The sequence below is a fragment of the Alexandromys fortis genome, unplaced genomic scaffold (assembly GCF_014885135.2).
Source record: "Alexandromys fortis isolate MF-2015 unplaced genomic scaffold, M_Fortis_MF-2015_v1.1 scaffold_5, whole genome shotgun sequence".
In the NCBI taxonomy this organism is placed as follows: Eukaryota; Metazoa; Chordata; class Mammalia; order Rodentia; family Cricetidae; genus Alexandromys; species Alexandromys fortis.
Genome location: NW_026067924.1, coordinates 10,228,809 through 10,246,204, shown reverse-complemented (window position 1 = coordinate 10,246,204; position 17,396 = coordinate 10,228,809). Strand labels below are relative to the sequence as shown.

The 17,396-nt window shown below is 44.4% G+C and overlaps 1 protein-coding gene across 1 annotated transcript in view; it reads right to left on the bottom strand.

Moving 5' to 3' along the window:
* Positions 1 to 377: 377 nt before the first annotated feature.
* The window catches only part of Exoc2 (exocyst complex component 2), a 153,571-nt gene continuing 136,552 nt past the window's right edge, over positions 378 to 17,396 (bottom strand). Inside the window, exons 24-28 of the mRNA XM_050142277.1 lie at positions 11,071 to 11,126; positions 8,440 to 8,562; positions 5,854 to 5,915; positions 2,825 to 2,884; positions 378 to 984 (exon numbers count right to left, since the gene is read on the bottom strand). Of these exons, the coding sequence (XP_049998234.1) occupies positions 891 to 984; positions 2,825 to 2,884; positions 5,854 to 5,915; positions 8,440 to 8,562; positions 11,071 to 11,126 (395 nt within the window). The 3' untranslated portion in view covers positions 378 to 890. The remainder of the gene's footprint in view (positions 985 to 2,824; positions 2,885 to 5,853; positions 5,916 to 8,439; positions 8,563 to 11,070; positions 11,127 to 17,396) is intronic.

Below are 17,396 nucleotides of genomic sequence, written 5' to 3'. Positions count from 1 at the left end.
GCACCTCCAATCTTTACAAAACAGCCTGTGTCTTTCCAGCTAGGGAGCAAGACACTCCAAAGGGTGGGAAGTAGCAGAAAGGAGTGGCCTGCTGAGGGGAAGGAGTGCTACCTTCCCCAGGAGCTGCCTTTGTCCTTAGGTTGCAGTGTAGACCACAAGGCTTCCACAGGGCCTGTGGGTATGAAGGGGCCTCTATGTGCAGGTCCTTGTGAGCCCTCACCACACCAGTGCACACTGACAGATCAACTTCAGTGTGTAGCACTGGGAAAATTAAAGTCAGACTATAAAATTCAGATCATTTATGGCCATCTGCATCACAAATTATCCAAAATTTAACATTTTTTATATGTAGATACTATATTTTTCTAAAAAAAAAAAAAAAAAAAAAAAAAACCAAAAACAAAACAAACCAAACCTAGGAACCTTAGAGCGAGTTGTATGAAACGATGATTTTTAGGTTTTGGGCACAGCTCCAAAGCTGTGACTTTAAATCTCTTCTCGAATGCCTCACCTGGACTGGAGATTGCCAACACCGAGGCAGTAAACAGGTGCTTAGAACTGCATTCATTTACACCACGGGCCACTCCAGAACACTCTAGAGAAGTCCCCTGAAGCTCACACCATACAACATTTAGTCAAGAAAAAACAATTAGAAGAGTATGCTATGTAGCCTTACTGGACCAAAGCTAATAACAATAAAAACTGTTTGTGCACATTATGATAGGGTTGTTTAAATAGGCTGAAATTAAATATCCACCAACATCTTTCTGTGCCACCATAAAGGGGAAAAGAGAAATTAAACGCAGTGCTTGGACATGGGCTAGCCCGCTGGCACAGGAAGAGGACGGTCTCACGCTGGCTGTCTCTGGATGCTCTTCCTCCACAGGCAGCTATGTTTTCATCATGGTTGGGGATGCAGCTTGGAAACAGGCGAGCTGCAAGTGCATACTGCTCTTGAACTTGTTGAGTAGCTCTTCTAGTAACCTAAAGGGAGGAGAGAGCTTAACATTCTGACAGTACAGGTCTGTGCTCGCTGTATGCCAACTGGACACAAACTGTAGTCATGAGAGGAGGGAACCTCAATGCGAAAATGCTGTCAGAAGTAGGCAAGCCTGTAAGACATTTTCTAAATTACTGACTGATGGAAGAAGGCCTTACCCACTGTGGGTGGTGCTATCCCTGGGCTGGTGGTCCTGGGTTCTGTAAGAAAGAAGGCTGAGCAAGCCATGAGGAGCAAGCAAGTAAGCAGCACCGCTCCATGGCCTCTGACTCAGCTCCTGCCTCCAGGTTTCTACTCCACATGGGTTCCTGCCCTGATTTCAACGATGAACAATGGTGTAAAATTATACGACAAATAAACCCTTCCCCCCACATTGCTCAGTCATGTGTTTCATCATAGCAATAGTAACTCTAACTCAGAAAAGGGATTGTCTTAGTTTGCTTTTCTGGTACTGTGATCTAACACCACGGCCAAAAGTAACTTGGAGAGATTAATCTTGATTACAGGTTACAGGTCCATCCTCATCTGGGGAACCAAGGCAGAAACTCAAGGCAGGAGTTTGGAGAAGAAAGCACAGAGGGATGGTGTTTACTGGTTTGATGTCAGGCCCCCAGTAAGCCACCTTTCTTACACAGGCCCGGCCCACCTGCCTAGGGACGGTGCAGTGCACAGTGGACATCCATTAGCAATCAAGAAAATGCCTCTCAGACAGGCTATGGGCCAATGTGGTAGGGGCAATTACTCAACAGAGGTCCTGCTTTCCCTGGCTGTCAAGTTGACAATGAAGAATAGCCAGCACGCTAGCTTAGCAACTCAGCAAATATGTAGGGAGCTGGGGCCCAGGTCTGACTACCATGCTGTGTTCTGAAGTCATTGTCTTTGGGATCTTAATCAGTAGCAGAAATATCTCAACCAAAAAGAAAGGGGCTGCTCAAAGAATACAATAATATACAAGTCTATGTTTTTCTTCAGTTATTCTCTTGATACTCCTTCTCTAGAGTCCTTCCTAGAACAGGATAATACTTAGGCCTACTCTCTAATAATTACCCTAACAATCAAGAAAAACTAAAACTTACTTTTTGTTTTCAGTTCTGTGACTGTCAGCAAGCACACAGCGTAAGACGGTTCCAGGGACACGGCTTTCTTTCACTCTACTCATTAAAATTTTCATTTCACTTTATTTATTATTATTGCCTGTGTTGGGGGTGGGCCTGCATGCCACGGCACACATGTGGAAATGAGAGATCAACTCTGTGGTGAGCCTGGCACTGTGTGTTTCCCCAAGCAAAGGCAGGTGGACTTTAACTAGGAACGGTGACAGAGCAAAGAGCTACAGGGTCTCCACGGCCTAAGCTGAGGCTAGACTGGACATTTACAAAAGGTGCCTGGCCTAGACTTCCCCTCAGGTCACAATTTCCTGTGACACGAAGTGTAAAGTTTAAATTGAGGCCATGCTCATTAATGTAGCGATGTCAGAGCTGTTCTGGGCCATGTTTGCGGCTTGTCTAATGGTGAGTTTCATAGACGTCAAAGCCAGTGGATGGTCCTGATCTCTCTTCTTCACACAGAAGTTGCTGACTAAGTCAAACGGCTTTCCTAGATTCTCTGTACTTGTCACTTAAAGCTGTAAGCCAAACCTAAAAGACAGAATTCATCCTGTCACTTGGAAGATAAGCGAGGCCTGGGTAGCCTAGTATACCGTATTCCAGGTGAGCCTGCACTCTCCTAACACCTGAGCGAACCTCTCTCAGACTCTTCAGACACTTTGGCTACCAGAGCTTGTGCAGTTCAGCCAGTGGGCTCAGGAGAGCACCCAGAACTTACTTTTTGTCTGCGCCACTTGCAAGTTGAGGCAGGGCTTCCAGGGCCTGTTTAAAACTAGATCTGAAACACAAAAAGCACACCAGTCAGACAGCCAACAGTTCTGAGCAGCCTGTTAGGGGGATCACTGTAAACATGCCTAAGCTCATTTTAGATAGAGACAGACACTAATGGAGGCCAGTGACATAAGCAGAGAGGACTGAGAAAAAGTAAAAGTGAAAAACAACAGGAAAAGAAAAAGGGAAAGTAAGGCTATAGTGAGCAGGCTGGCAGGGCTTCAGGGGCAGGGCCAAAGAGATACAGCCAGGAAGTGGACCCTGACCCAGACAATGGGAGGCTGCTCAGGAGCGGTGAGGCTGGTGTGACTGTGCAGAGCCCAGGGCAAGCGGGGAGGGGGGCAGCTCTAGCTAGAGCAGCTGTGAGGGCAGGAAGGCAGTAAGGAGAGGCAGGACAGGTCTAGATCTGTGCTCAGGACAGTCGCAGCGTTGACAGGGCCCACTTTACAGCTAAACCTTCTCAAAGTGGACACTGGGGGACAGCTTCTAGTTCTTATTAGAATTAACATGGACAGGAAAGGAAGATGTTTACACGAGAAAGGGAAAATGAACGACCTGAAGAACTACTTACTTAGTAGTTTAGTTTTTCTCAAGTAGAGAGTACCAGAGGGATTACTGAGAGGGGTGAGGCTTATATTGGAGAACGTAGAATAATACCTATTGCTTCTGAGAATAGTTTTGAACTTTTCATGTCCTCTACTTTTCTAGTGGAGTTGAAGAAATACATGTAATCACTACTGATCAAGGAGGTCTTCGATCTTGTATGAAAACCGACCAGGACATGAACGTCCGAACCATGTATCTTAAACTAAGGGGACGCGAACAGAATGAGATTCCTAACAGAATCCTAAAGACGCCTCTGGGAATCCTCCATGGTCCCCAGTTGAGCAGCTTGTGGGTGGGGACAGTGTCTGTTGGCACATTAGGCTGCCTTTCCCTGTCCAGTGGGCTCTCCTCTTTCCTGCGGAAGAGGGAAGTCCCTTCTATCATCTCTACCACATCTTGTTCCCCATAGGGCTGGATTAACTGAAACAAACACACTGCTTTATTGTTCTTTGTTGTCAGGACAAAATGACGGTGATGAAAATGAAGGGCATTCTATTATTTGTAGGACACTCACAGCTTTGAGGGTGACCTGACACATGCTATGAAGCTCACAATTCTGTGTAGGAGTTCACAGGATGAGTGTCTCTAATCTGAAATCCAACGTGATCCAAGATTTAAAATGTTTAGAGCACCAACAGGATGGGAAGTTCCATATCAAACATTACATTACTTCTCTTTTTCATTTTATTTTATGTGCAGGGGTGATGTGGGATGCCCTTCTGTAGGCTGTGAATATGCCTTATTATCATTGGCTAATAAAGAAGCTGATTTGGTCAACATCCAGGCAGAACAGAGCCAGGGGGAAAATCCAAGCGGAGATACATGGAAAAAGAAGACAGAGTTGGAGGGATGGACAACATCAAAGGCCACCAAAGGAGAAAGATGTTAGTCAGAGCATTACCAGTAAGCCATGGCTACATGGCAATACATAGGTTAGTAAAAAATCCTGTCTCGAAAAACCAGACAAAAAAGGGCGGTGTAGTTAATTTAAGTTGTAATAGCTAGTTAGTAAAAGTCTGAGCTAATAGGCCAAACATTTTTTTTTTTTTTTAGGTCAAACATTTTGTAGTTAATATTAAACCTCAGAGTGGTTATTCGGGAACTGGTGGGCGGGAGAGAAACCTCTAGTTACACGTGGGTATTTTGCCTGCATGTATGTCTGAATTCCACATGCATGACTAACGGGTGTGGAGGGCAAGAGAGGGCACTGGGTTCTCTGGGACTGAGCTGCAGACAGTTTGAGCCACCATGTAAGTTCCGGGACTCAAACTGAGGTCCTCTGGCACATCTGCCAGTGCTCTTAACCACGGAGCCACCTCTCCAGGCCCTCAATCATTAGGTGATCAAGAACTGTATTAAATTACCTTTAGTCATGTGTTTGGAAATAACGAAACTTAAATAAATTCCTTGTTTAGACCTGAGTTCCATCTCCAAGATAACTCTTTGTGTATCATGAATATTTTAACACAGACACACAAAACCTAAAATTAAATATGCTTCTGTTCCGGGGTATTTTGGATACAGGATACTCAATTTGTATTATCTTGAACTTAGGTTCCAAAAGGTTAAGTCCAGGGGATAAACAGGCAATAGGGATGGACTGAGTACTTCCAATTGTCTGTACCATTTTAGGCGGGAAAAGGACTGGTTGGGAAAAAGTGTATTTAAACAATGAACACAGGAACCAACTTGAAATAGTTTGTGGTACACCATGGCAGGAAGGAAGAAGACAATTTTACCTGTTAAGAAAATAATGAGCATTTTCAGCTGTACCGGTGACAGCCAGGCTACCGAAGGCCAGAGATGAATGAGCGGTGTCCCGCAGTGTCCTCGTGCTCACAGCACAGACTGACTTCCCGGGCAATGCTGTGACTGTGGCAAACATTCTGCGCACGTGGGCAGTAGGTCTGCTCACTTCAACTACAGATGTCTCAATAGTAGGAAATCCTGACTTTCATTCAAAACAACTAAAAGTTACCGTCAAATTTCCACTACAAGACTCTGCAAAGAAACCACAGGCTTCCTCTTACGCTGGTATTTACAACACTCAAACTGTCCATCAAATCTGGTGAAGATTTAATTTTTTTGTCTTTCTTTTTAAAAGAGTATGTCATACTTGGCCATATTACTTAAAAGATTAAGTTATATAAGCAATGAATGAAAAAGATCACATTAAATTTACGATGTGCTCTACAGAAGTGGCCTTGAGAGTCACTGTCTTGTAGGTTTGTACTTTTGAGTAAAAATTTCTAATGAAATATCAAATTTATTGCAATGCAAATTTATGAGTATATCTGCACAGAGGACACAGTACCTGAGTAAAGCAATCTTGATGTAAAAAGAACTGGGCAGCAACACTCAGCATCTCACCTGCTTTCCGGGGTCAGGTAAATGGCTACGGTGTCTCTCAGAGCACAGATTTCAAGTCTTGCCTAAAGATGGGAAAAAGGTAAGAGTGACAAGCGTCAGTTACCAAGCGACAGCAAGTGCTGAGGAGATGGTCTGAAGCCTGCTTACTGTAGGCCAGGCTGGCCAGAACAACAACACAATGACAACATGCTAGAAAAGACTCTCAAAGAACAGCACTAACATACCAGCGTGTCCCCAACCCTGCTGTGAAAAACGACTGTGTGGGCAGGGGATGGACATACTGCATGAGAATTACCAGCTTACTAGTATTTGCCTTTTAGTTTGGTTGTGTGTGTGTGTGTGTGTGGGGGTACAGAAACATTAGCCTGATTGGCTGGCCTTGCTTCCTGGCACCTATATCCTTTCATGTATAGTCTCTTCTACAATAAAACCAAGCTCTACAAAGCCAATACCATCTTTGTTAAATTCATGGATGAACTTTGAGAAAAAACGCAAACTGACAAGTCAGGTATAGTCTCTTCTACAATAAAACCAAGCTCTACAAAGTCAATACCATCTTTGTTAAATTCATGGATGAACTTTGAGAAAAAATGCAAACTGACAAGTTAATCCTAAAATTCACGTGGAAATGTGAAAATGATGTTGGAAACAACTACAGTTTGGAAGCCGCACATTTTCTGATTTCAAACATTCACATAGCAAGCATGTCGGTGTGGCTCCACACATGGACAAGCATGGAGCTCGTACTGCAGAATGAGAGCCAACCGACTTCAACAAGGGTCCCAAACCATTCAAAAGGGAAAACATGCATTCAGTGAACAGAAACAGCACAACTGGAGCTCTACATGAAAGAATGAAGCCCAAGCCACTCTTAACATAACTCAAAACAGACCACAGGCAGACCTAAATGTAAAACCAACAATGGATTATTAACTCTCAGAAGAAACAGCAATAAGTTTTTGTGACTTCAGCAAGACTTCTAGGAAAATATAGAAAGTACCAGAAACCAAGTGGAAATCAGCTGGACTTCATCAAAGGAAGCACAGCTACTCAGCAGAGATGCCACGGGGAAAGTGAGACCACAGCTCACAGAACAAGACACCCGTTCACAGTCAGGACGATGGCCAAAGTCCATAGGGTGGTTTGCTAACGAGTGTTGATAAGGCAAGGGGGTAACAAAAGGCCTTGTTAATGGCTGTCGGGTGGACGGCAGTGTCGCTGCTTAGGAAGACACTGTGGCGCTTCTGATGATGAGATGATGTGCACCAACACTCTCACTGGGCCACACACCAACCTTTGTTCTTTCTATCTGGAGAGTCTTGCTGAATTGCCAGGCTGCCCTTGAACTCATTGTACAGACCACATAAACCCTGACTTGCCATCTTCCTGTCTCGGCCTCTGGAGGAGCTGGGACTGCAGGTGTGACCACCATGCCCAGCAGTAGATAATCCTTACTTCAAGTTTCCTAGTCTGAGGCGGGCTGGTCAGAGTGGAATCTGACCACGCACACACGTCTACGGGATCAGCCAGGAATGTGGGCAGTGTGCACGCAGAGCTGCAGTGTTGCTCCCTGGAACACTTGCCTGTGTTTGGGGCTGCTCCAAATTCTCAACCACAAAGATGGGAAGGTTTGTACTGAAGTGGGACAACTTCCATGCTAAAAACCTAAAAAAACTGCGAAATTTACTAAAGTTCCATTTCTTCCAGTCTATTCCCTCAACGCCAGTTTGTTCTTTGATATCGACTGTGGTGCTTACTTAAACAGACATGTTACGTTTGCGAGTGGTAACTGCAGCAGGCAGGCCTGAGAAAGCTTCAACTACCAGCTGAGAAACTGCGACTATGCTGTTTTAGTGTGTGTATATGCAAGCACATGTGTGTTTTACTGAAGAGTGAACCTCCAGGGTCTCATACAAGCAAGCACATCTTACACCACAAAACTACACCCACATCCCACCACTGCTTCTTCAAATGCACACCCACTGTCTCAATGCACAGGAAGCTCACAAGCAGGCCCTGTCCCGTGTCCTAACAGATACCTCGCTGAGGAGGAGGAGACGACCAGCGCTAGATGCTCTGGAAAGACATGGAAGGACCATGGGTCCGTGCTCGAAGAGTTTTATAAAACTCTTGTTCTGAGCCGGGCGGTGGTGGTGCATGCCTTTAATCCCAGCACTTGGGAGGCAGAGGCAGACGGATCTCTGTGAGTTCGAGGCCAGCCTGGTCTACAAGAGCTAGTTCCGGGACAGGCACCAAAGCTACAGAGAAACCCTGTCTCGAAAAAAAAAAAAAAAAAAAAAAAAAAAAACCCTCTTGTTCTGTTTTAATTCCTGACATAGAACCTCTGGGAACTGCAGACAACACACACAGTGTGTATGTGTGTGCATGCACAGTAGGTATATGTGTTTGTGTGCTGAACAGTAGCTATGGCTTGTGGGTGTGTATGTATACATGTGTTGTGTGTGTGTATATGCCTGTGAAATTAGCAGGGGCATTGGAAATACTGGCTGTGTCTACAAGGCAGGTAGTTAACACACCGTTGCCTATTTATAAACAAATTTCTCTTGAAACTGAAGGACTGGGTACCTGCAGCGCTCCATTTCTGCTGAAGGAAGATACACACTGCATCAGCCGGCTCAGCTCTTCAGAGACTGCTTCTATCACCCTGGACAGGACCCGGGGCACCAGTTCTTTGGAAACAGTGAACACCTGATGGAAGGTTTGGAATAAGAAGCAGCGCATTACACATACTTTTCCTGGCTCCTGTCTGTCAAAACAAAGGCTTCTGTCTGTAAAAACACAGTAATAAGTAAAACAACAAATCGTTGAAGTTTTCTAATATAAAAATTAAAAATATCAAAGTTATGAATGGAAGATAAATAAAATTCAGCTTTTAAAATTTATTTTTTGTGTATATGTATTTTGCCTTACAGAAGTATGTATACCACATGTATGTCTGGTGCCTGTGGAGCTCAGAAAAGGGCATTAAATGTCCTGAGATTGGAGTTACCAGTGGTTATGAGCCACCATACGGGTCTGGGGTCAAACCTTGGCCTTCCATAAGAGCCACAAGTGCTTTTAACTTCTGAGCCACCTCTCCAGCCCCCAGACATACACTTTGGATACATTTACTGATTAGTGACAAATACAGCTTAAAAAAAGTATTGCAGATGTTGACTAAAATTTATTTTGAAAATTTTGTCTTTTTTTTTTTTTTTTCCGAGACAGGGTTTCTCTGTAGCGTTGGAGCCTGCCCAGGAACTAACTCTTGTAGACCAGGCTAGCCTCGAGGTCACAGAGATTTGCCTGTCTCTACCTTCCCAGTGCTGGGATTAAGGGTGTGCGCCACTACTGCCCAGAGAAAATTGTATTTCTTTTAACGTCCCTTTTATAAGAATCAAAATTTCTAAAAGGGATAAAACCTCTGGGTTGGTATTTGCTCAATTTAAAAAGATTAAGTGGTGTGCATCTGCTGGCCCGGCTGCTCACACAGGGGATCGGGAAGAGCTGCAAGCCAGGAGTGTGAGTCTGGCTTGGGCAACACAGGGAGACCCTGTGTCTTGTAAACAAATGTGTTTCATTATCTGTAACGATGAACATTCTAGTTCTTTTGTGTGCTAGAAATACATTATTTCTTTTCATCTGACATACAACATTGTTCAATTTTAAGCACACACACACACATACACACACACACACTTTGGCGTGCATATGGAGGTCAGGAGATCACTTAGAGGAATTGGTTCTCTCACTATGTGGATTTTGGGGATCAAACTCAGTCCATTGGACTTTGCAATAAGTGCTTTTCTCTTGGTGGACCTATTTCAAATTTTAACATTTGACAAAGTTATATCTGGAGGTTTAGTATTCACCAATTAAAGTATGTTTTCTCTTTACCTTTGCCTGTTCCCAGTTTGAGGGGCTAGTGTTAATTAAACATTCCTGTCAACACAAACAATTTGAACATTCGACAAAAATTTTGGCAATTTAAGCTATTATTACAAATGGTAGCCCTGGTGAACTTCTACTTTGGGTCACTGGACTGAAAAGGGACTTGAAAGATAATTAAATAACTTCACAGCTACTGATACGGCCAATAGCCAACCTTCAAGACAGAACCAGAGTGACCCTTACAGTCGTTATGTCTGCAGTTTCTTGCTCTCTGCACACAGGGTGCTCCTAAAATGCTTGAATCTTAAAAGAAACGAACACAAGAATTATCTCATATGTTTAATAAAATTACAGAGATCTATGAGACCAATCCCTGCCAGAGTTAAATCACATATGATCTTTCTTTCTAGAGAGATGCTCACAAGTGTCTTTCCTAAGAAGTGCAGCGTTAGGAGGCAACATCACTCCTGTTTCCTCTGATTGCTCTGTTCTTCTGTTTTTGATGTCCTTATCCCTGTTTTTCCGGATACCATGATGGCCTACAAACTTCTAGATGGAGAAGCCATAAACACACCTGCGTGGTGCCTACAGCTAAGCGGAGGAGACATCTGACCCCCAGTGCTGTCTTGGCCTTAATTTAGTCTATGGCTTCCCACCATTCTGTGAGCAAACCTTAGAGTGCTGGTCACAAAGCCTGCAATAGACTGAGCTCACTGCATGAAAATACGGCAGCAATGGTGGTTGTGGCACCAATGGTGGTAGCTTGTTTTCCCATGTGCCTTGGAAGAGTGACTCTCACTCCTAGGATGTCCAGTAAGGATGCCTACATGATGCTTCAGATGATAACTGTGGGGGACAGCTTGTGTGAACCAAAGGGAAGCAATATCCACACACAAGTGATTCACTAGCTTCAGTGTTTAGGCTCACAGAAGAAAGACATGTACAATTTCAGAAAACACTAAGTTACACACAGACACACATATGCACAGGCACACACAAAGACACATGCACACACAGAGACAAGCACAAGCACTGCACACAGACACACAACATATACAGATGCACATACATATGAACATGCACACATATAACCATACCCACGCATCATGCACACAGATGCACATATAAATAACATACATGTACATACACACATGCACGCAGACACAGCCATATATAAGAAAGCTGATCTCTATTTTACTTATATGCCCAAGATACATTCTGAAGGGGGAAAAGAGACCCCTCTTATGAATAATAATCGAATTTGCTTCTTTTTCTTTCTTCCCCCTCAATTACCTACTTTTGTAGGAACAGTTAATGACAGCTTACCTCTGCGTGCACAGCAATTATGTTCACCAACGCTTCTTTTAAATAGTTTCTGACACCTGAAATCAAGATGGGGGAGGGAAAGGCACTCATGAAATCCTCAGCCAGCCTCTCCCCTGCAGCATCAGCATGCAACTGCCAGAGTGGTCTAGGGAAACTGAAAATAACACCATTACTGTCCATTTCCTTCTGAGAGAGACCGGTGAGAGGACTATTTCCAGAGAGGGGAAAACAGAACAGTGTGAATGAGAAATTTTCTTTCACTCTTTTTCATTCTTATGACTGTTTGCTCCGAGTTTACTATCGGTTGGTCTCAGAACCAAAACTTTAAAATGTCCTCCTATTTCACATGCATATCAGAGAACGTGCAGCAGACAAGAGCGGGGAGCTGGAGTCTGGAAGATGCATGTTGGACGTCTATCGCAGCATTACACAGAAGGAAGTTTAGATTCTGAGGAATCACTATTTTTCCTGTGTGTATATGTGTTTATTTGTACCATGACCGTGCAGGTGCCTGCTGAGACTGGAGGGCTAGAGAGCATCAGATCCACTAGAACTGGAGTTACAGGCAGCTGTGAACCACAGGGTATGGATTCTCTGTAAGAACAGTAAGTGTCCTAAACTGCTGAGCCATCTTTCTAGCCCATGAATGACTTTCAAAGAAGAAAACCTTAAGGTCTGGGAGATCACTCAGTGGGGAAGTACTGGCTGTGCGAGCATGAAGGCAGGAGCTTGAAACCCAAACACCCATGTAAAACCCTGGGCTGAGCAAGGCTTTTTGTGCCTTTAACCTCAGTTCTGTGGGGGTGGAAACGTGAGGATCGCTGGGGTTTCCTGGATGCCAGCCTAGCTCCAGGTACAGTGATAGACTCTGACTCAAGCAAGTAAGGCAAAGAGTGACAGAACAGGATTCATAGGTGTGTGCAACCCTCGTCCATGTGCCCATGTAGCCCACTACACACAAGAAAAGCTTGTTACAAAATTAATTAAACCTGATCCTATAAGCAAGTTAAAGATTGGACAAAATAAAGACATCAGACTGTGGGGCCTGAGCTAATGAGCACAGCTCCAGTTGAGAGCAGCACCCAGCTTACGGGTGCAGAGAGTGTGGTCACAGCGCTCTGAACAAGCTACCGTCTAGCTGTGACTTTGGTGAGGAAGCCTTCCCACGTGTCGAGCGAGTATAGATTTTGCAGCTCTTCTGCCAGACTGCAGTGAGGATTAACGGTGACCACACATGCACATCACTATGCTCCTTAAGAGGCCACCATGGTGTAAGAACTATGTAAGCAGAAGCAAAGTGTTATTTCCCTGTAACTCCAAACGACAGCTTTTTTCCTGCAGTAGAATACTCTAGACTGTCTCCTAGAATTAACTACAAGGGCTGAAGGTCACTACTCCCTCAAACTGTCATCCATAACGTGAATATGGACAGACCATGAACTGGAATCAATATTTTCTGGTTGTTCTGAGACAGGATCTTGTGTAGTCCAAGCTGGTCCTGAACTCACTATATAGTCAAGAATGACCTTGAACTCATCCCTCTGACTCCCCTTCCTGAATGCTGGGATTACAGGTTAACTCCAAGGGAAGCAGGACAGAAGAACACAAGGGATCTACGAAAGTGAAATACACTAACTTGCAGAACAAAGCAATTTCTTCCAGTCAAAGAAGCGCCATGCTACTGGGTCTCCTGCAGCAGCTGGGCCTTCTGCAGACAGTGCCTTGAGCATCACTCCAGGTATCAGAGCACACCACTCAAAAATTTGGTCACTGTTTGGGGTCCAGGGCAGTCTGTGGCAGACCTGCTCATGTCCACGCATATCTCTGCATGCCTGCCTAACATGCACAGGAACTGAAATCGCAAGCCTGGCGAGAGTCTGGTGGTGCTCTGAGGAAGCAAGAGCTAACACTCAACAGCCTCTTTTGTGTGAAGCCAGGCTCTGTTAGCACCAATGCAGCATAGATGCCAGCCATGGTGACTGCAAACGTAGGGCAGCTTTACAGTCCTTAGCCCTTTGATGCAAAGTGAGAGTGGGGCTGGAGTGCTGACTGCTAAGCCGAAAATTAAAACGCGACTCAAGCCAGGCAGTCATGTGCCCAGTGACCACATACTACCAACTCAGCTTTCCCTCTGGCCCTGACAGGAAAGACATCTGGCAAGAACAATACATTAAGCACCACCACCGAAATACCCCATAGCAGAGACAGCCCTGGATTAGTCAACACAACTCTAAAGACGCAGCTGTGATAGCAAACAGTAGGAATATCAGCAGAAACCGGGCTCCTGTGAGCCCCACTGTAGGTTTTGCATGGATAGAAAAAGAAGCCTTAACCTTGGGGAGAGTATTTTATAATTCTTGGAGTTTTATCTTTATGGCTAGGGAAACAAACCTGCTTCTCTTCACAGAACAACAAATAACTGCTTCATGGGCTATGGGGCACGCTGGAGCAAGGAAGGGACAGACAGCTAGTATGGATGGAAACAGCCCTTCTGCATAAGCGGTCTCAGGCCAGTGAGGGTACAGGCTGATGTTGATCACCTCGGCACAGGGCAACCAGTCCCAGCTGGATCTGCCTATGGCAAAATCCTAATGTTCCCAAAGCAATGCATACACTACAGGAATAATGATTACAAAACCAAGCTTCTTAGGATGGGGCATGCCTGCAATCCCAGAACCCAGGCAGGCAAGGCAGAAGAACTGTGAGTTCCAGGGCTACACAGTGAGAAGTTTATAAAAAATATATAAAAATAGAAGAAGAAGAAGAAGAAGGAGGAGGAGGAGGAGGAGGAGGAGGAGGAGGAGGAGGAGGAGGAGAAGATGAGGAGGAGGAGGAACAGGAAGAAAGAAAAGACAGAAAGAAAGAAAGAAAGAAAGAAAGAAAGAAAGAAAGAAAGAAAAAGAAAGGGTTAAAACCTCTTTGATTCAGTTTGTCTGCTCTTGGGACTCTTCTTCCTACTGGGTTGTAGTGTTCAATTTTGATATAAAAGTTTTTCATCTTATATTTTATTTTGTCATATTTGGTTGATATCTCTTAGAAGCCTGTTCTTTTCTAATGAGGGACAGAAGGGAGTAGATCTGAAAGGGAGAGGAGGTGGGGAGGAATTGGGAAGAGTGTCGGAGAGGAATTATAATCAGGATATATTGTATGAGAAAATAATCTATTTTCAATTAAAGAAAAAATGCTCAGAACCCTTCCCACCACAGGCTTTCTCTTTTCAAAGGGCAATCACTCTACTGAACAAGTGTCTTCTGCTAGCAAGTGAACTGACATATTTCATCCAAAGGAAGTGACTACAAATATTCATTCATTTGTTAGCAAACATTTCCTGGGATTCTCCTATGTGGTGGACTACTTAGGTGCATGTCCAGCAATCAGCCCTTTAAGTGGAACATGCTGGTAATACCAGGAAGAAGATCACAAAGATACCAAAAGTTTGACCATAATTTACTGCTGTTGGTTTTTGTCTATATCACATATAGCAAATTTATACAAGACAGTTATATAAAAGGGCTTTATATTGCCAAGAAAAACCAGTGTAAAAGAATCTATAAGTGTGTTTGGTTGCTCTCTTCATTTTATGACGCTCTTAGCTGGTTAAACACTAGTACTGGGATAGAGGTAGAAAAAAGTCACGGTGAAGGGCCAGCCTAGGTAGCATCTATGTTTGGAAACGGTCAGTCTGCCTGTAGTGACTAGGCGAGCTGGCGTGATTTTCGTCCTGCCCAGCTCCCGCACGGCTAGCTTTACACCCGAAATAACAATACACAAATTGTATTCTTTTAAACACTGCTTGGCCCATTAGCTCTAGCCTCTTACTGGCTAACTCTCACATCTTGATTAACCCATTTCTATTAATGTGTGTAGCACCACGAGATGGTGGCTTATTGGGAAGATTCTAACCTGTGTCCATCTCGGAGAGGAGAGCTATGGCGTCTGCCTCACTGCCTTCTTCCTCCCAGAATTCTGTTCTGTCTTCCCTGACTATCTATGTTCTGACATATCAGGCCAAGCAGTTTTCTTTATTAATTAACCAATGAAAGCAACAGATAGATAGAAGACACACCTACATCATCTGCCTGACCCTTCATGTGGTGGCAAGCAGCTGGCAAATGTGCTTTTTGCTGACTGGGCAAAGGAAAGTACAGTTGGGCTTCCATTTCCAGAGATTCCATGTCCACAGATTCAACCAACAGTCAACGCAGAACATGGAAAGCATCAACACAAACACATTTTCCTGTCATTATTCTCTAAATAAAAGCCTATTACAGTTATCCGTGTTCAGCATCATAAGGAATCTAGAGGCGATTGACAGCTAGCAGCTCTGAACCCTTTCACAGGATGGACCAGGCATCTGGAGCACTGATGTCTGCACGGTGGATGCTCTGGCAGAAAAATGGAGACCTACTTCCCACTGAGGCTGTGTGCAAATGTGCCCTCAGGGACAACAACTGAACCTGCCATCTCGTCCTTCAACTAGAAGTAGGGCAAGGAAGGAAGGCAGAAGCCAAGAAGATGTCACCCAAGAAAGATCCCAGGGAAGTTGTGCAGAAACGCACCGTCTAGAGCAAATGGCTGTCCCCCTGAGGTGAAAGCAGGGGGGATTCCCAAGGTGCCTGGCTTTGGTGCCTGGGGGCAGGATCAGAATTTGATTTTTGGTGAGGGCTGTTTCTACAGGACAGAGGACTATGAGGGAGGAACGTCACTGTAGTCTACTCTAGAGGCAAATGTTGGCTTCTGTCCTTGTCACAATTTATTCTATTTTAATGTGATTAATACTGACAGTTGCTAATTACTTTTTATGTTCCTTGAGATGACAAAAAGCACATGTAGGATCCAAACTGTGACTTGTCAATCACTAACCACATGACCCCAGACAATTCAGTTTGCCCCTGAAGTGACTGCCAACTCTGAAAGGCAGCGATTACAGTGTGTCCTTTGCTAACGAAGCCATTACAAAAATGCTGTTTATTCCCTCAGTCTTCAACAGCACCATCTAGCCTGTGTGAACACCACTAATGTGGAGTAGGAAGTAAGCAGAGCACATACATAGAGTCTGCAGCCCCAGGAGAGAGTTCGGACTGGTGGAAGAAGTGTTCGCTTGAGTCTCAAGCAGAACATAACATGTCAAGGGCTACAGCTTTAAATAACAGACTAACAGGCATGCTGGGTATAAAAGGCACTGACTACAGCTCCACCTTCTGAAACTCCAGGTGTACACATGCACACTAAAACCCACTGTGACTGACTGCCATCCAGCTGCAGCTGGCTTTCTTTGGAGCAGTATGGGAATTAATTAACTGCTAAAAACGTGTTTGTTGTACATGGTGGCAACAGGCAGCCTGACATAACATCCAGTGTGGCTGCGGTGGGGGCTTACGGGGGCTCTGTCTCTGATAAAACTTCTGGGCTGGTTTCACAGCAAGTGGGCTGGTGATGCTTTAGTGGAATTCCTATGTCATATTTTGCTTTGGCTTTGAAAAGAATGACAGAATATTACATATTAGCGTGGCTAGGGGAGACTATGATGTTTGGTCTGACCACTAGAATTTAATGAACTGCCAAGTGAATGGTGAATGAATCAACAAGCAAAGGAAAACTGAACTGTGAGGAAGACTTCTAAGATCCACAGTCAAATAGCCTTAGCCTTCAGCAGGCTGCTAACTAGAGACATGTGAGCCTGTTAGGAGGTGTCCTCTGGTAAACATCTCTTTGCATAGGACACAGAAAGCAAGGGCCTTATGTTTGAGATTAAGCACAAGGATCCGCTGAACCATACAGTTAAAGAAAGCAGAGCAGAATGAAGTGTTGCTGAGGCTCAACCAATCTGCTTCCCCAAACAAGCTTTGTTCTTCTGATGACTGACAACTTGTCCCACACAATAAGCAAGCATTTTGCTCAGTGCCCGTGATGTACTAGACACTACGGCAATGCTCAGGTGGCTAATACTACAGTGGGCAGAGCCTGTGAGTAACAGAAAACCCTGGGTTTTAGTTTGTACTCCAATGGCAGTGAGCATGAAGTGCTAAGTGTACAGTACAGACCTGATTAGGAAAGGGGCCCTCAGTGTTGACAGTGTGCACAGGAGTAAAGAAGAAAACCAACTTGTTTCTTAGAGCTGTAGGAAAGTGCCAGATTATTATGATGTAGTCATGAGTGTTGTTTTTAAACAGCTCTGCTTAGATAAACCCCCATAACTTTCCATGTTACTTAAGTGAGGGAATGAGAAGCAGTTTCTGAGCATTCAGAATATCGACTTCTCTGCTCTGAATATGAAATTAGAATGTGTCATGATATTTGACCAACAAAGTGTCCCCACCCACACA